Genomic DNA, 19,570 nt, shown 5'->3' with positions numbered 1-19,570 from the left:
GAAAAAGAGTCATTCCGTTCCCAGACGTTTGGAATCCGCCAGCTGTAACAGAGTCGACAGAAGAAAAAGCCACGCGTAAAATGAGTCAAAGAAACCTCTCCACTCACCAAAACAATCATAATTACACATTTTACCTACAGATCTTTCTAGAATCTCTAGACGTAAAAACCCTCAAAATTACCAACCTAGCCCTCATTGTTAAATCCCCACCACACATCAACCTCGAATCTCACATCTCACCACAATCTATAAAATCTCAACCGTCTAAAAACAATCTACCTCAACCCTAATTCGATTTTTCTAGAAAACACGACCATCCAAAAAACTTACTTGTGTCGTTTTTATTTGTTCCTCTCTCTCCAAAAAAGAGACCAGAGCAAAAACAAAACAAATTTTCGTAGATCTTAAGGTGCGCTATTAATCTACAAATCTTATATTACATGTACATACATTATAACTGTTTAACCTTTTTAGATCTGTTATTATTTAGATTTATTGTGATGAAATTAATTTGATTTATTTATTTATTATGTAGGCAAACATGAGTGTAGTGGGAATTGATTTAGGAAACGAGAGTGGGATTGTGGGAGTAGCAAGACAAAGAGGAATAGATGTAGTATTAAACGATGAATCGAAACGTGAAACACCAGCTATTGTTTGTTTTGGTGATAAGCAACGTTTTATTGGGACAGCTGGTGCTGCTTCTACTATGATGAATCCTAAAAACTCTATTTCTCAAATCAAGAGGTTGATTGGGAAAAGATTTAATGATCCTGAGTTGCAACGGGATATTAAGTCGTTACCGTTTACTGTTACGGAAGGGCCAGATGGGTTTCCTTTGATTGGTGTTAGGTATTTGGGTGAGAATAGGACTTTTACGCCGACTCAAGTTTTGGGTATGGTGTTATCGGATTTGAAGGGGATTGCTGAGAAGAATTTGAATACTGCTGTTGTGGATTGTGTTATTGGGATTCCTGTTTATTTTACGGATTTACAGAGGAGGGTGGTTATGGATGCGGCTACTATTGCTGGTTTGCATCCTTTGAGGTTGTTTCATGAGACTACGGCTACTGCTTTGGCGTATGGGATTTATAAGACTGATTTACCGGAGAATGATCAGGTGAATGTTGCATTTGTTGATGTTGGGCATGCTAGTATGCAGGTTTGTATTGCTGGGTTTAAGAAAGGGCAGTTGAAGGTTTTGGCTCATTCTTTTGATTCAAATCTTGGTGGTAGGGATTTTGATGAAGTGTTGTTCCAGCATTTTGTGGGGAAGTTTAAGGGTGAGTATAAGATTGATGTCAACCAGAATGCTCGAGCTTGTCTTAGACTCAGAGCTGCTTGTGAGAAGTTGAAGAAAATGTTGAGTGCAAATCCAGAGGCTCCTTTGAATATCGAGTGCTTGATGGATGAGAAAGATGTGAGGGGTTTCATCAAGAGGGATGAGTTTGAGAATATAAGCATTCCTATTCTGGAGCGTGTGAAGGTTCCTTTGGAGAAGGCTATCGCAGATGCTGGGCTGACAGTGGAGAATATACATTCAGTTGAGGTGGTTGGTTCAGGTTCACGTGTTCCTGCTATCATTAGGATTTTGACCGAAGTTTTTGGGAAGGAACCGAGGCGGACTATGAATGCCAGTGAGTGTGTTGCCCGGGGTTGTGCTCTTCAATGCGCTATACTCAGTCCCACATTTAAAGTTAGAGAGTTTCAGGTACTTGAAATTTTTTTTTTTTTTGTAATTCTTAGTTATTGTACTTTAAGGGTATCTACTGTTATTCATTTTAGGATGTTATTGGTTTAACCGTCTTACTTTTCTGTTTAAGGTCAATGAGAGCTTCCCCTTCTCGATTGCCTTGTCCTGGAAAGGGACTGCATCTGATTCCCAGAATGGAGCAGCAGATCAACCACAAAGCACTGTTGTCTTCCCCAAGGGAAATATCATTCCTAGCACAAAGTCTCTAACATTTTACAGATCATCAACTTTTACAGTTGATGTGATATATGCTGACGCGGGGGGTTTGCAAGTTCCTCCAAAGATCAGCACTTACACGGTAAATTTTTTGGGTTCGAAATGATTTTACTATGTAGCGTTGTCTGATTTCCTGTACTGGTTTCAATGGACTATTTTGCTTATATAATTTTCACTGAACACTTCTACCATTTATGTTTCTGAACAGATTGGTCCATTCCAATCAACAAAAGATGAACGAGCTAAACTAAAAGTGAAAGTTAAGCTGAACCTACACGGGATTGTAGCTATTGAGTCTGCCACAGTAAGTATTATTATTGTCACTTATTTTATTGGGCTTTTGCATAGATGAAAACATAATTTTTCATTAATGAGTACATTTTGTCTTGCTTTAGCTTATGGAAGAGGAAGTCGAGGCACCAGTCATGAAGGAGCCAATGAAGATGGATACTGATGAGACTCCAAGTGAAGTGGCTCCTGTTGAAACCGGCGAACGTGATGTAAGCATGGAAGACTCTAAGAGTGCTGGAGATGCTTCCGGAGTTGAAAATGGTGCTGCTGAATCTGGAGACAAGCCTGTGCAGATGGAAACAGATGCTAAGGTATCCTGTAACTCACCCTTCTTTTTGTTGTACTTGTACGTATGAGTGATGATAATAGTTCTTTTGTTGGTTGATGGTATAGACGCGCATTGCAACTTGAGCTTCTTCGTGTGTTAGGTTATTATTGTTGTTTACAGATATAAAATTCAGTAGTGGGTTTTTTAATACGTACCTTGGATTTTTAATGTGGCCTCCTTCCATGAGTAGATTTTATTGCTTTACCTCGTCTGTGTCTAAATGAATTTACAGACAATACTCCTAAACGGCAATCTATGTCGATTAAATCCTTTCCAGCAATGAGTAAGCGAAAAAGATAATGTAACTCATGTCAAAGTGCTTCTGTTTTTTGGAATGGAGCTAAGGTATCAAATTATAACGGGATACTCATTATGTAGTAATTTCAGCGAAGCTGAATGTAGTCTGATGTAGATGAAGTTCGGGCAAACAAATTGTGCCCCTTCTCCCCTCCCTATGTATACAGTATACTTAGGTATACATCCCTCCGGATTGGACAGCGGTGTTTCTGAGAGAAATTAGTAGTCTTGCTTCAGGAAGTAGGTTTTTTGTTTATTACTTTGGAACAGCATTTGCTCTAGCCTCTGGCCTTCTGTTTTTAAGTTCAATTTTGGTCCATGCTTATTGTCCTTTAAACAAGAACACGAAGTGTTGTTACTTGTTGTGAGAACCAACTGTGTTTTAGTGGCTTGTGGCAGCTCTATTTACTACGTACGTTTTCTCTACCCATTATCAAATCCGTACTGGATTTTGTTGTGGATTTGAACCTGGGTTCCTAGAGTTTTACATGTGAAAGGTAATGGTCAAAATTGCTTTAGAATTTGGGAAGTGCGGTAATGGTCAAAATTGTTGGAGGCATAAGCTGGTTTTCAGACCTTTCAATCTGTTATTTTGAGCCCCCCAGACCTGCTTTTTGAATACTTCATTTTATAACTGTACTTAACTTTTATCCTTGATTTGAGGAGGAATTTATATCTTCTTACATGAAACTTGGCTCTAGCAACCTAATTATCTCAAAAGCAATTGGCTCTCAGTGTTTCGTCCCAAAATTGTTTTTTCTTTTATGTCTCATTGCCCGCGTGCCTCTGGTTGCTGTGTTGTGAATGTATTGTCTATGAGCTTGTTTGCATTTGCATTGAGTTGGGTTATCCAGAATTTACGGAGATTGTGAAGTTGGTGTAGTTGTAGTGTATTCTCTACCTGGATGTTGTAATCAAGTTGGCAAATATTTTTTGAGAAAGGCTTTAGCGGTCTGTTGTTTGATTCTGACGTTCTCTTGTTTTGGTCTTGTAGGTTGAGGCTCCAAAACGGAAGGTGAAAAAAACTAATGTTCCAGTTTCTGAGTTGGTGTATGGAGGAATGGCAGCAGTTGATCTGCAGAAAGCTGTAGAGAAGGAGTTTGAGATGGCCCTACAAGACAGGGTCATGGAAGAAACAAAAGACAAGAAGAATGCTGTGGAAGCCTATGTCTATGAAATGCGGAACAAGGTATGTAACGGAACACTTCCAGGTTGCAAAGTTTACAAGATTACACCGCCTTTTAATTTGACGCTATTTTCCTTTGTTCTTGCTCCTTGTATATCTAGCTTTACGACAAATACCAGGACTTTGTCACTGCACCGGAGAGAGAAGATTTAACTGCCAAACTTCAGGAGGTAGAAGATTGGTTGTATGAAGACGGCGAGGATGAAACAAAAGGGGTTTATATTGCTAAGCTTGAGGAGTTGAAGAAGGTAATTGTTGATAGTTAGTTATTGGATTACTGATTCATGTAGTTTTGTGATGTACCGTGAATATAACTTTTGGAATGCAATTGCAGCAAGGTGATCCCATTGAGGAGCGGTACAAGGAGTACTCTGACCGGGTACCTGCTATAGATCAACTTGCTTACTGCATTAAGAGTTACAGGGAGGCGGCCTTGTCCAATGACCTCAAGTTCGATCACATTGACACGGCTGAGAAGCAGAAGGTAATGTAAAAAGGAGTTTTTTACTTGTTGGATCTATTAATCAATAATATAGCTAAGTTTATTGTGAAATTGTTGTGGTAGGTTGTAAATGAATGTGGAGAGGCAGAGGCATGGTTGAGAGAGAAGCAGCAACAACAAGACTCTTTGCCAAAGTATGCCACCCCAGCGGTGTTGACATCTGAAGTGAAGAGGAAAGCAGAGACACTTGACAGGTATGATGTTATTGATTATGTATATAAATTCTACCATTTGATAGGTATGGTATTATTTGTCAGGTATTTTGTTTGTTCCCTGTGGTGTTCTAGCTAGTTGTATTATGCACTTCCACCTCCCCCGATTTTTCACCCGAGGTCATAGGTGGTTTTAAGCTACTTTTTTTTGGCTATTTGTGAAAGTTTGTTCGGGTATCTGTTGGAGCTACTGTTTACCAAAGCTTTTTATAAGTCTTTACTCAAAATACTTGAAGTTTTAATGTGTACTCGTTACTTTACTGTTTCAATATTCTTTCTGGGCAAAGAAATCTCAGAACATGTTGAATAGGTCTATGTGTTGCATGGGTATGCCTATTATTCCAGCGTGTCCCGTGTCGTGTCGACACCAACGCGACACAGATTCACCATTTGAATCTATTCTCAGTTTCAAAAGAAAAAAAAAAGAAGATTTAAGAAAGAAGGAAGATTAAGAAAGAAGGAGAAAGCGAGAAATGGAGTAGACTGACCCGAGAATTCGTTGAGTGGTGTCGGCTGTGCGCCATCTTTTCTTCCATGGCAGCGGCTTCAACCCAGATCTAGGGTTTGTTTAAGACAATTAAGAAGTGGGCTTTTAATAAGTGATGTGGGCTTGGGCTCTTTTAATAAGATAGGATTAAATGGGGCTTTTAATAAGCAATGTGGACTTGGGCTTTTTTGGAATGGTTATATCCAAGATTTAAACTTAGCAAAAACTGTTTTAAATGGCTAATGGGCTTTATCAAAAAAAAAAAAAAAAAAAAAAAAAAAAAAAAAAAAATATATATATATATATATATATATATATATATATATATATATATATATATATATATATATATATATAGGGCTTTTAATAAGTTATGTGGGCTTGGGCTCTTTTAATAATATAGGATTAAATGGGGCTTTTAATAAGTGATGTGGGCTTGGGCTCTTTTAATAAGATAGGATTAAATGGGGCTTTTAATAAGCAATGTGGACTTGGGCTTTTTTGGAATGGTTATATCCAAGATTTAAACTTAGCAAAAACTGTTTTAAATGGCTAATGGGCTTTATCAAAAAAATATATATATATATATTTTTCTATTTAAAATAATTTATGTTTTAATAAAATATAATATTAAATTAGAATATTAGCCGTGTCTCTGTGTCTTGATTTTCAGACCTCGCCGTGTCCAAATCGCCGTACCCGTGTCCAAACCCGACACTCGTACCCGTACCCATGCAACACAGATAGGTCTGTGTTTGTTGGTAGAAAGTGAGGATTTTAATAATTTGTTTGTTCTTGTTCAGCTAGAAAGTAAGAATCTGGTGATGTAATCGGTCATAATTCATTGGATTATCAAGTATTGATAGGTGTTTTGATTTGTCTCTTTTGATTCAAATTAAGAATTAGGATTCTATTAGTTGCCATACTCTCATATGGGTGATTTGTGATTCTCCTAGTGATAAGTTGCAGTGTAACATTTGAGGTGTTTAAATAGTTGGTATGTGTTTGAACAGGTTTTGCAGGCCTATCATGACTAAAGCTAAGCCAGCCAAGCCTCAGACCCCTCCTACTGAGACTCCACAATCACCACAAAGCCCTTCAGCCCAACCTCAGGGTGCTGAAGGTGGCAATAATGAGAACCCTGTTGACGTTGAAGGCAACAATGAAGCACCTACTGCTGCAGCGGAGCCCATGGACACAGACAAGGCTGGGGCTGCCCCAAGTCCGGTTTAAGTTGTTTAAAACATAGTTACAAGTTATTTTTAGCCATTCATCGAATGTTTTTGGTCCGGCCAGGTCTCAATTACTCCAGAGTGAGACGTGAATGGGTTGGTTGCTGTTATAGGTGATGCGAGTCTTGGATGTGTATTATCCTCTATGTCAGATGATTGGATTAGTTATGTTATTAGGTGAAATCTCTAGAATCCAGTTTTCAAAAGGGGTTTTGAAGAGAACTTTGTTGTGTCTTGGTTTTTACTGACGATCGTATTCTCAATGGTTTCCTTTCAGCCCTGTGAGTTTTGCATTTTTCCCTCCTTTCTATAAGTTTTGGAAATTCTGTTGACGTGTGCTGTGGACGTAATGTGGTAAATATCTTTTATAAAGATGATGATGAAAGTTGTAGTGTGGAGTTGTGTGTTTGCAGTTGAAAATTTCATCGGCAATTTCAACGGATAAACCGGTGTAACAATTCAATCATTTGGTAGTGAATTGGTCACTTTCTGGTGAGTCTGTAGGTACAACGTTATAAGAGGTGTTTGCTACTCGTGAATATTTTCTTCTGTACTGTTCACAGCAGCAGTCTCAATATTCTGTTAGCAACTGTCTTTTGAACGAAGGCCCAAAATTTCGATATCGGTTAATATATCGGTGTACCCAAAAACCGAGATATATCGGATATTTCGGTTTTTTTGTGACCAGTCCAAAGTTTCTAAAATATCGGATATCTTGCTGATATATTTCGGATATCTCGGATATTTTGAAAATTTCAATATTAAGTTATTAACAATTGGTCAAAAAGTCAATTGATATATATTGATTATCTCAAAAATATTGAAAATATCGGTGATATAAATTTTCATATTGGAAATTCCGATATATCTCGGAAAAAAAGAATTCAATATTCGGTGGATGTATATCGGAAATATCGATATCGGTGTATCAATTTACCGAGATATATCGGCGAGATATCGGATATCTCGGTGATATTTTGGGCCATGTTTTGAACAATTAGAACCGGTAAATACATTTCAGAATGTACACTTGCCTCCCCAGACCTCTATTATATAATCTGGTCTTTCTTTCCTCATCACCAGGTAGTTCATTTTTCAGAGTGGAATTGAATGCCTGGAAAATATTAGTAGATATAAGTCCTCAGCTTCTGATTGGTGGAGTGGCTGCCCAAAAAAACTGCCAAAAATGGATTTAACCAATAGAAATGTGTTGTTTGTCCTGTCTGTCCACAAATTCGGACTCTTAGTAAATACTGAAAGAATTTACATAATGATAATAAAAGGTTACTTCTGTTAAGACTTTAAAGTACTTCACTAATAAGTTCGGACCGGCTGAAGAGTGTATTCTCAGAATTCATCCGCTAGTACTGAGTTCTAATCAATTTCTTTGTTGGCTCAATTGGAATATACGTATGTAGATACTAATCATGTTTCTTTTCTTTTTTTTATCCGCTAACAAAAACATATTTTATATATCAAAACATAAGGGGAATCATACTACAATCCAACAAGTGTTTCGGCAAGAGACTCACATCTTGGTCATGGATAGCTCATTGAGCAGTTCATGTGCCTCTTTGTTATACATCCTGCTAATCCACTTAAACTTACAAAAGTCAAAAAGCCTACATAAGCTTTCAATCATAAACTTAATAGGTTCTAACCGTCATGTGTGGGAGTTGTGCTCTAGAGTGTTTTGTACATTTTGAATTACCAATTTACAATCACCCTCAAACAAAAGGAGCTCTCTCCTGTTCTTCTAGCTAGTTTTGCTGTCACTTCCATAACTACCATCTCTGCATCTACTTATGTATCTTCTAGTGGCTTCCCCTTTTATACGGCCTTCATTGTCCCAAGCAATAGCACCTGCTGCCGTACCTCCAGTTTCCCTGAGATAGGCAGCATCAAACTTTATTAGAATGGTTCCCAATTCAGTTTTAGGAAATAAATCATTACATATCCAGTTATTTTTTGTTAAAAAGTTTTTTGATTGGGAATTCTGATTCCCAACTTCCTGTCAGCCTTCAAAGGCCTTGAGGGCCCTAGACCACTGGGCAGCTGTCCTCCTTAACACACTTTCTCTATTTTTGGCCAAGCTTTCGAACTTCACTTTATTCTTTGTCTCCCATATCTCTTGAAGGATGATCAGGGCAAGTACTCCCTTCTCTGCAATTCCCTGGTCCTGATCCTTAGTCCACTGCAGCATCATGTTTCTTCTTGCATATTACTATTTTCTTCGGTATTGGCTCTTTGTTGGTGTAAAAATTATGTTGGCTCTTAAATTATGAATCACTACAGATTTTTATGGTATATTTGAGGTAAGTGGGACAGTACGCCAAATTTTTAGTAGTTCTGTAATAGCTTCAATGCTTCATGAATTATTCAAATCATGTTCTTGAAAACAGCACAACAGTAAATATATATTGGAATATCGTAGTTACAAGATCTACAGTATTTAAAATCTCGGATACATTACACCACTTGCATCCTCCACTAATCATTACACCACTTTCATCTAGGAGAGGCATTGTATACATGTTATTTCTATCACAATATTCATGATTTGGCCTGAATTACATTGTTACACGGAAAAACAAGATCCTTCGGAATTTTCTCAAGGCGAAGATAGCACACCTTCAGAAATAGCTTTGCATCAAAGGAAGAATTCCACACTATTGGTGAGACGTTCCCTTATCATCATATTAGAACACAAACCCAACACTTCATTCGAATCCACTTTGAGCCATGCAAATTCCAAAATACCAGATGGCAAAACTGCCTAATCCAACAGATCAAGTCGAGCTGAAAGACAACACTCCTAACTTTAATAATTCTTTCTTAGAATTTTAACTGAGTTTGGTGTAGGTTACAGGAGGCCCACTCAAGCGAGTTCTGCAAAGTAAGCAGCATCAACACTTGGTCAGCCTATAACCCCTTCAAAAATTAATGCGCAGAGTGGTAACAGGTTAAACCGCTTGCGTTGTTTTCCTTACTCATTAGTTTAAGGCAATTTTCTCAGTGGCTCAAACTTGAAATATATAAGTTGTTTCAAAATGGCCTCCATTTCCGAAAGTAAATTAAGTTAATGTCACATATAGGAGAGGGTTATCTACTCAATTAGAAGAAACAAAGAACGGGTGAGACTATAGCTGTACTGAAGCATGATAGCATAGCAAGGAAAAGAACTAACTCAACGACTGTCGACTGGTTATACTTGATATTCCAAGTTATCACTTTAAGGGAAAACCTGGAAAAACGTCTTATATGAACATATTTATAATTGTTTGTCAGTAAATCCGCACACGCAGTACATTTATTCAAAAACTGTAAATAACTGTCCATATACTTATTCTGGATGCAGATTTTAAAAAGGAGTGATGAATCTGGCTAATGTGTTTGTAGAGAAAAAAGATGTTTTCTCATTCAGGTGTGAAGGGCGCGACCCGCGCTCTATTTACACTTGGGCAAGGTGCGACCCGTGCTTATACCTTTGGTGACTTACAGGCACTTCAGCGCGACCCGCGCTCCACCCTATTTCAGCACGAATTTGTCTTTTTTCGGAAGTTTTCTGAAATAGTATAAATATAGGTTTTTTCTATAGAAACCTAACTTTTCCAAAACAAAGAAAGAGAGAGATTATAAGTGAGCAATTCTTTGTGAGTTGAGTGTTCATTCTTTGTGAGTGAATTGAGAGACTTGTAATCTGTTACTCCAGACATTTAGTAAAGCTTGGAACTCACAGTGTGGAAGTAGGCAAATTGCCGAACCATGATATATCTCGTCTTGTGATTTGTTCTTCTTTTACATTAATTGTTTTACTTTAGATACTTGTTATTTGATATTGAGCAGTGTTGGGATTACTTTGGAGGGTGTTGAAGTCTTGTCTAGTAAGAAGGATCGATCCTTGTGTAGTATGATTGATCTATTGTAGTGAGTAACGTTGTTTCCACAGTGTTATATTCACAACAATTGGAGAAAACTTTCGAAAAAGGGCAAATTCGTCTTTGAAATAGGGTGGGGCTGGTCGCCTCTCGACTAGGCAAAAGTTGAGAGCAGTATTTACCAAGAGCCTGTAAGTCACCAAAAGTATGAGCGCGGGTCGCGCTTTGCCCAAGTGTAAATGGACTGCATGTCGCGCCCTTCACACCAGAATGATAAAACATTTTTTTTCTCTACAGTGTTAATCGAGCATTACCCCATACGACTAGAACATCACATGTTATTCATCACTAGGAAATTTTCTTATGAAAGACACAATTTCATTTGTGACTTGGTATGCTTTCTCTTGTTGGATAAAATGGTGGCCGCCAGTGATGATTGCAACCTCCAGGTTAGGTACACGCCTCTTGAAAACTTCTCCCTCTACGTAGATTTTTGTACCATATGATTGAAACCCAATGTCTTTATCACCAACAATGAACTTTGAGGGTACATCAATCTTTGAACCTTGCCATGGAGCTAGAAGCTCCCAATTCCTATACTCAGAAAATTAAAATCATTCTAATTAAATCAGGCATTAAGGAAATAGGCTCTCTAGAGATTATGGTCTGAGGGTGACCACCACATGCAGTGCTGTCTTACATTACCATAAACTTTTAAAAGTCTTTAATGTTAACATTTTGCAGGCACTTCTATATGCATGTAAAATTACTGTGTGTTGAAGTATGTAGTGTCGGTATCACACATTTTATAAGTGGTGAGTTAATGTGGATTCGTAATCTGCTACATGAGTTAGGTTTCGAGGTACAACTACCAATCCCTCTTCATTGTGACAATCAGACAACCATTCATATCGCTTCTAATCCAGTATTTCATGAGAGAACTAAGCACGTAGAGGTAGATTGTCATTATGTCAGGCATAAGGTTGAAACAAAGGAGATAAGTACTCCTTATGTGGCTTCTCGAGATCGGGTTAGTCGATATCTTCACCAAACCGATGATTCGGATCGGTCGAAGTTATATTGGTAACAAGCTAGGCATGAGCGATATTTATGCTTCAGCTTGAAAGGGGGTGTTGAAGTATGTAGTGTCGGTCTCACACATTCTATAAGTGTGAGACCGTACCTTATTTAGTTTGTTGCTATTTTGGTTATTCCATCTCTAGTATAAATATATATATTGTAGGTTAGAGTAAGATATACTCTAAACCCTACCTTCTTTGTGCCTCCATCCTTCTTCTTCTTCTTCTTCTTCTACACACTCAATCCCTTTAACCTAACAAGCTAACCACCATATGTATCTCCTAGCATAAATAACGTGGTATCGGAGCCGACTTTGTTTAGAGAATGCTAGGAGAGAGATTCTCAGTTTCAAGGTTCCAGTTTTAGTATTAGTTGTTGTCTTAGTATTGTTTCGCTTCTGCAATCTCTCGGTATTGATAAAGAGGAGTATGTCAAGTTTTCATAAGGCGAAGGCGTGGTATCATCATCTCGCTGGTTTTCTCAATCTCTACGTGCAAGTGTGGGTCGTGCTCAGTTAAAGCTTCTTCAAAGCGCGCCACGCACTTGTAGTACTTTGTCTCGTAGTTTCGCAGTTTCGTATACTTTTTCATCAAGTGAGTTTTTCTTCTCTTTACAATGACTGATGTTGTTCCAAAATCCGATGAATTCGGTAATACGTCTGTTTTCTCTGTTGGTATGACCTCTGTCAAATTGGAGGGTGTTGCCAATTACCTTCAATGGGCAGAGGCAGTTACTGTTTATCTTACTGGAAAAGGTAAGGAAAATCATCTGATAGATCTCCCAGATGATAAAGGAAAGACAACCTGGACGAAAGATGACGCCTTAGTTAAGAATTTCCTGTGGAATACTATGGAGAAAGATGTTTGTAATACTGTGCGGTTTTTTAAAACCTCGAAGGAGATTTGGGAGTATCTACAAGAATCATACTCTCAATCTTAGAACTTCTCGTATCTTTCTGTTGTATGAGAACATCTTTGATCTCACTCAAGGAGATATGTCTATCTCTGAATATTACAATTCTCTTCGTAGCAAGTGGGAAGAACTGAATATATATCACCCACTTACTACAGACATAAATTTCGAGTCTCCAAATTCCTATATGGGCTACGTCCCGAGTTTACTAATGTGAAAGCCCAAGTTCAAGCTGAATCTAAGCTCCCTACATTGTCTGAGGCTTACTCTCATTTGTCTTGTATTACTGCACCTCCTCCAAGGCACAATGACAGTGCGGCTTTATTGATCCCTCCAAGCATTAATAACAACCCCTCTTCTGGTCGTGGTAATAGCGGTAGAGGGGGTCATGGCCGTGGGGGTGGTCGTACCCAAGGGAGTGGCTGTGGTCGTGGTATTGGCAGTTTTGAGCCTTGTGAGCATTGTGGGCGCACAAATCATAGTTCTAATTTTTGTTGGGATATAACAGGACGCCCACTTTTGCACAAAGCAACAATGCCACAGTAGTTGATCAGAAAGTAACTGATTTTCAACGAGTTCAAGAAGACTTTGCAACCCTGATAAAGCGGATACAAGCTATTCCCAGTTCATCGAGTTTGTCTGACCACCCCACTGTGACCCTAGCCGATTCAGGCAAAACATGTCTTCATACAAGTGGTAACAACTCTTGGGTTATTGACTCAGGAGCTTCTGATCATATGACAAGTAATCCCCAGTTGTTTTCTAATCTTGTGTATACTCACACACCATCATATGTCACATTAGCAAATGGGGCTACGGCTCGTATTCTTGGTCGGGGTACTATTCACTTAACTCGTAATATATCACTTATCTCAGTCTTGCTTATTCGAAATTTCCCCTTTAATCTATTGTCTGTTCATCGTTTCACCCAATCTCTTCACTGTAATATCATGTTTTCTTCCACTCATGTTGTGTTTCATGATTTACAGACAAAGACACTAGTTGGTGGGGGGTATGAGCACGGGGGCATCTATTACTTCCAAGATGATTATGGGCACTCTCACCAGAAGTGGGCTCTCACAGTCTCAGTCTCTCTTGTTCAGTGGCATAGACGTCTTGGTCATCTTCCTCTGGCTAGTTTGCGAAGTTTAGTTCCCAGTATTTCTTCTAGTATTCAGTCTTTAAGTTGTGAGGTTTGTGAGTTAGCCAAACATCGTCGTGCTACTTACAAAAATAGGTTAAATAAGTGTTCTAGTGATCCTTTTCAGTTAGTCCATTCAGATGTCTGGGGTCCTTGTAGAACCACTAGCCTTTTTGGAGCCAAGTATTTTATTACATTTATAGATGATTTTTCTCATGTTTGTTGAGTATACATCATGGAAAATCGTTCTCAAGTATTCTCTGTTTTTCAAAAATTCTATGCTGAGATTACTAATCGGTATTTTGCACACATGCATGTTTTTCGAACTGATAATGCCAAAGATTATACCTCTACAATATTCCAGAGTTTTTTAGATGACCATGGGTGTAACGCCCGTATTTAAAATACGTATTTATTTATTAATTAATTTAATTATTTATTTAATATTCGCTGGATTGGATTTGGATATGTGGGCCTGGTTTCTGGGCCCGAGTATGTGTTGGGCTTGGGTTTCAAACCTAAGTATATAATCACATTGTTATGGAGAATAGGGCTTTGGGAGAATAAAATAATAAAAATGGAGGCAGAGCTAGAAACTCGTTTGCTGGAGGGTGGAGCGCGATGATTCGGGCTAGGAGGATTCGTCGAGCTTTTAATACCAGTGAGTAGATATTTTATGGATTTTTATTTTATAAAATCTTCGTTACTGTCGATTTCTTTTCTGTTAAAATCTGTCGTGTTGTTAAAACTTAAAACTCTGAAATTCGATATTGAACTGTCGAACTGTGATACTGCGTGGTGGTGTGGCTATGTTTATTTGGAACTGTTAGTATAATATTGAAACTCTTAAGTGATGGTTCATGAGGCGCGAGCCCCCAACCATCACCCTCTCGTTTATACTGTCAATCTGGGATAATGAGGTGGTGTGGGTTTTTGTTATTTGAACTAGGGTATGGTGTTATTGGTTGATTGAAATACGGTGGTTGGGATACGAATTGGGCTTGTTGGTTTACTGGGTTGAGGGAAGCTTGGAACAACTGTGTTAATGGCGCCGGTGATGGTGGGCTGGAGATTGGGTGTTGTTCGGAGCAGTGAAGGTTGGTCATGGTTGTTAATGGCGGCTAGAGAATCGCCCAGCCATGAACGAAATCCGATTGAATTGGTTAAGGTATTGTTGCGATTTTGGTTGTGGATTTGAATGGATTGTTGATAATGGGTTGAAGTGGGGTAGTGAGGGTGCGTGAGGGCTGTCGAGTGGAGCTTAGAGAAGCCATTAATGGCGGCCCGAAATTCTTTCCAGATCTAGTTTTGGTGAAATCTAGATTTAAGCATTTGAGGTTTTTGTGTTAATTAAAGGTGTTGGGTTTTCCAATAGGAGTCGAACCGACTTGATGAAGAGGAGAGTTGGTGGCCGGCGCGTTTTGGTGGCTGGTGGTGGAGGAGGTTGCTGTAGCTGATGGAGAAGATGATCGGTTTGGGCCTTAGGCCGAACCAATCAGTTACTTGGGCCGGTTTCGGTTTTGGGCCTTAGCTTTAAATTGTTGGGCCAGACCGGTTTTGATATTAGTTAGTGGGTTGGGCCATTTTCTATATGTTTAGTTTGGGCAGTTTAATTTAAAGTTTTTGGGCCGGTTTCAGTTAAATTTTTGGGCCGAACCACTTAACTGTTTGAGGCCAGTTTCTAATATTGTTTGGGGCCAGTCCAGAGGACTTAAAAATAGAGATCCAAATGGGTCTTTCAATTTTTAGACTTTTGGGTTCTAAGGTTTGGGCTTGGCCAGTTAGGTCCGAACCATTACCTTGGTCATGAGCCCATGAGCCATGCACCTTGACCTTAGCCATGAACCATGGCTATGACCATGAACCTGTTGAACATAGAAACGACAGTTTGACTTCGACCATGATGTGTTGACTTTGACCGTTGACCATTGACTGTTGACTTTGACCGTTGACCATTAACTGTTGACTTTGACCATTGACTTTGACTTTGACCGTTGACTGTGGAATGTTGACTTTTTCCAGATTTTTCACATATTTGATTTTATGGACTTTAGATTTTTGGGATTTGATTGTGGACGGTGGACTGTTTAATTGTGCTACATTTTATATTGTAAATTGTATGGACAAATCAAATGCTAAAATGCTGTGGAAGCTTGTATAAATCTGGTTGTCATTATCTAAGAATGATTTGACGTTGATATTGTGTATATTTTGACACGTGACGAGATAGAAACTTTAGGAGATATAATATTCCTAAAACGCTATAAAAAAAATATTATGCGATACGTTTGAAGCAATTGTAACATTTTATAATATGTTGGGATATATATATATATATATTAAATGCAATAGTTTTGGAGAAATAAATGTATAAGCAATCCATTATTTTATATGTGAGATGCTACTATGAGGTAGTATAGTATTGGTGAATGCCCACGGGATTGTGGCTTAGTGCAATAATATATTGGCACGTGAAAGAATGAAAGTGGTTATGAAATATAATTGAGATATTTCTAAATATTGTGGCTTAATGCAATAAGGTATTTGACCTGCATGTGATATAGTGGAATTATTATGAGTTATAGATGTATGACACCTGAATAAATTACGTAACGAAAATCCTAGAACCTAGCTACCACAACTCATGTGATCTGCCCTGTGTGGGCGTGTGCTATTTGATTGGCCCTTCTGGCATTTCAGTGAATCTGAATGGCCTTCGGTAAGTAATGTGATTGGCCCTTCCGGCATTTTCATAAAAGTGAATGGCCCCTTCCGGGCGACCGAATAGTGGCTTGATTATTCCGTTCGCAAAATAGAATGAGACGCACAATATTTTATGCCGAATAGTGGCAGTACTTACATAATGGCTTTCGTGTGAGGGTTACCTGGTGTCGCGGCATCCCGTTCGAGGGGTAGTTCATACGGAGTGGTTTATTATGTAAGGGGAGGCATGTGGATGTACATGTTCGGCGTTGGGAAGCGATTGTGGTAGCCAGGGAAACTAGGTAAGACATAGATACGACGTGATTTTAGGGACACACAAAGAAGGCCTTAATTAATATAATTATGGTAATATGTTGGTTAATAATATATCTTTAGATAGATGATTGTATATGCTTGGCTGGTTATAGTTTAGTTAGAACCTAAGGCGCCTCGTGGAGGAACTAAATGCCTTTTTATTATGCGTATGGTTTGTTGGGTGGTTAGTGGGAAGTTAAGGTGCCTCAGTGGAGGAACTACCTGCCTTAATTATTGTACTTAAGGATGTTGTATTAGTCGTTGAAAGTTAAGGCGCCTCAGGGAAGGAACTAACTGCCTTATGGATTGTGTATGTATATGTATAAGTATATATTGTATTTTAGAGCTACTCACACCAGCATTTTTATAATGCTGACCCGATTTGCATGTTAGCTTATCGGGTGTGTTCATTAAATGAACATAGTTGATAAGTCTTGACAGGTTTAGTGTTGAAGAAGATTGGTTGTTGCTCGTAGTTTGCGTTAGTGTCGCATTTCAAGATAGACTTTGTTTTCCTTTGAGGTGATATAGATTTTCAGTTGAGATAAGGTTATTTGCATTTTCATTTGTTAATTTTTGTAATGAAGAGGACTTTTGTTAATTTGAAATTTTTATTAGTTTTTAAATTATCCGCATATTTAAACTGTTTATGGGTTTTTGGGAGTGGAGAGTGCGTCACACCTCGGAGATCGAAGAGTCGGGAACAAATAATGTTTTTTCCGAATTCTGTCGAAATTCAGGGTGTGACAATGGGATTACAAATCAAACCTCGTGTGTGGATACACCTCAACAAAATGGGGTTGTTGAGAGAAAGAACAGACCCATTCTTGAAGTCGCCCTATGCTTAATGTTTCAAACAAATCTCCCAAAGTTTTATTGGGCAGAGGCAGTCCTTACTGCCACATACTTGATTAATCGTATGCCCTCTTCGGTATTAAGGGGAAAAACACCACACTCTGTTCTTTTTCCTGGTCAATCTTCTTTCCATCTAATCTTCAGCCAGGTCGTGATAAGTTAGACTCTTGTGCTATTAAGTGTGTTTTCCTTGGGTATTCACTTACACAGAAAGGGTACAAGTGTTATAGTCCTCATCTGCGCAAATCATTTGTCTGTGCTGATGTTACTTTTTTTGAAGATGTCCCGTTTTACTCTTCAGAAGGGAAGATGTCCTCTGAACCATTTGAGGATTGTGTTATGCCATCTGGTGTTGCTGGATATGATCTTGCTGAAAATGACGGAGCTCGTGAAGAAGGAGCACACCTTGCACCCATAGATGGCCTTACATAGCGCGACATGCGCCCCCTTGATGGTCGAGGTCCAGGCGATGGAGCGTGACCTGCGCCCACTGATAGCCTTCCAGAGTGCGACCTACGCCCCCTTGATGGTCGAGGTCCAGGCGATGGAGCGTGACATGCGCCCACTGATAGCCTTCTAGGAGCGCGGGCGCACCCAGTACCTTCAGTTGCTATTCCAAAGTTTGAGGCCGAAAATTCAACTGCTCCGCTGCCCTCCCCTCTTCCCACTATGTCTGTGGATCCTATTGCCATTCCATCTGACCTCGATGTTCCTATTGCCCTTTGATAACTTGAACGTCCACCTGCCAGTATGCGTCTTCCTAGTAAGTATGCTCAGTATTCTATTTCTAAGTATGTTTCCACTGATCATTTACCACCATCTGTCAAGTCTTTTGCTACGTCCTTGTTGTCTGTCTCTGTCCCGTCTAACTATAGGGATGCTGTAACGCCCGTATTTAAAATACGTATTTATTTATTAATTAATTAATTAAATTATTTATTTAAAATTCGTTGGATTGGATTTGGGATATGTGGGTCTGATTTCTGGGCCCGAGTCTGTACTGGGCTTAGGTTTCGAACCCAAGTATATATTCATTTTTCTAGAGAATAGGGTTTGGAGATAAAAAAATAAAATACAAACAGTTCCAAATCATATACAAGACCACTGTTTGTTTGGGCGCGAGGGCTCGCGTGCCATTAACGACCTTAGTTCCAACAGTTCAATAAATTTTGGTAATTAAGAACAACCAATATGTAACAGGTTTTAACAATACTCCAAGTTTTAACCCTACGACAATACGCATAATAACAACCGGGAATGAGAAGGAAACAAGAGCGGAAATCTTAGACAGTACAGTTATCTCTGTATAGACGTAAAATAATAGAAAAGCTAAACTACTCACCTGTATTAAAAAGGCACCACGAATGTCCGAATCGTCGCCCTCCAACGCTCTAGCCAACGAGTTTTTATCTCCGCCTCCATTTTTTTTTTTTTATTTTTATCTCCAAACCCTATTCTCTAAAAAAATGAATATATACTTGGGTTCGAAACCTAAGCCCAATACAGACTCGGGCCCAGAAATCAGGCCCACATATCCCAAATCCAATCCAGCGAATTTTAAATAAATAATTAAATTAATTAATTAATAAATAAATACGTATTTTAAATACGGGCGTTACAGCTATACACATCTCAAAAGAATCTCGTCCCGAGATTCGGAAGTAAAGCTATACGAACAAATAACGTCGGTTATTAACTAAGAACCTACACAAGAGTGTACAGAGATTAAACTTAAACAAGATAACGTTAGTATTAATTATTTTTAAATAATTCCAGAATATATGTCCTCATGCCATTACAAAATCTATTATAGTTTAACTGTCTATATTAAAACAAATTATTACTGTCACTTAAACGCAAGATAAATATATCATTTTTTTTTAGCATGTAGTTTCTTGACACGTAGCAAACTCTATGAAAATTAATATTCTACTTAACTAATCAATAATATGGGGTAAGTTCATCCCTGCATAAAACATTATGGAGTCTTTCATTATCATGCACCAAAGAAAAATTAGTGCCCTAATACACTTAAAATAAAAATCACTCATGTCATAATTTATAGGCACGAAACACACTTATAAAACAAAAATAAAAATCTGTTTGTTGTTGAAATAAGATCCACATTATATTAAGACATCCTTCACAGAACTTCCAATATGGTTTATGACCACCGATTACC

The 19,570-nt window shown here is 38.5% G+C and overlaps 1 protein-coding gene and 1 non-coding gene across 2 annotated transcripts; one reads left to right on the top strand and one right to left on the bottom strand.

Annotated features, from left to right (window-relative positions):
• Nucleotides 1–270: 270 nt before the first annotated feature.
• On the top strand, nucleotides 271–6,898 carry HSP91 (heat shock protein 91). Its single transcript, XM_086602887.1, has 10 exons — nucleotides 271–409; nucleotides 536–1,711; nucleotides 1,824–2,051; nucleotides 2,178–2,273; nucleotides 2,365–2,571; nucleotides 3,880–4,074; nucleotides 4,173–4,319; nucleotides 4,406–4,555; nucleotides 4,637–4,767; nucleotides 6,286–6,898. The coding sequence occupies exons 2-10, from the start codon at nucleotides 542–544 to the stop codon at nucleotides 6,503–6,505; spliced, it is 2,544 nt and encodes an 847-aa protein (XP_086459013.1). The 5' UTR covers nucleotides 271–409; nucleotides 536–541; the 3' UTR covers nucleotides 6,506–6,898.
• A 2,473-nt stretch (nucleotides 6,899–9,371) lies between these two features.
• On the bottom strand, nucleotides 9,372–9,511 carry LOC147511051 (U12 minor spliceosomal RNA). Its single transcript, XR_015219614.1, has one exon. It is a non-coding gene; the product is annotated as a U12 minor spliceosomal RNA (small nuclear RNA).
• Between the last annotated feature and the right edge of the window lie 10,059 nt (nucleotides 9,512–19,570).

This window comes from Coptis chinensis, chromosome 3, assembly GCF_015680905.1.
Source record: "Coptis chinensis isolate HL-2020 chromosome 3, ASM1568090v1, whole genome shotgun sequence".
Classification (NCBI taxonomy): Eukaryota; Viridiplantae; Streptophyta; class Magnoliopsida; order Ranunculales; family Ranunculaceae; genus Coptis; species Coptis chinensis.
This window is presented reverse-complemented; position numbering and strand designations above follow the sequence as displayed.

Coding starts and splice junctions, on each gene's coding strand:
- HSP91 (XM_086602887.1), top strand. CDS start 542: ATGAGTGTAGTGGGAATTGATTTAGGAAACGAGAGTGGGATTGTGGGA. Junction 1,712..1,823: donor TTAAAGTTAGAGAGTTTCAG/GTACTTGAAATT, acceptor TTTCTGTTTAAG/GTCAATGAGAGCTTCCCCTT. Junction 4,320..4,405: donor AGCTTGAGGAGTTGAAGAAG/GTAATTGTTGAT, acceptor ATGCAATTGCAG/CAAGGTGATCCCATTGAGGA.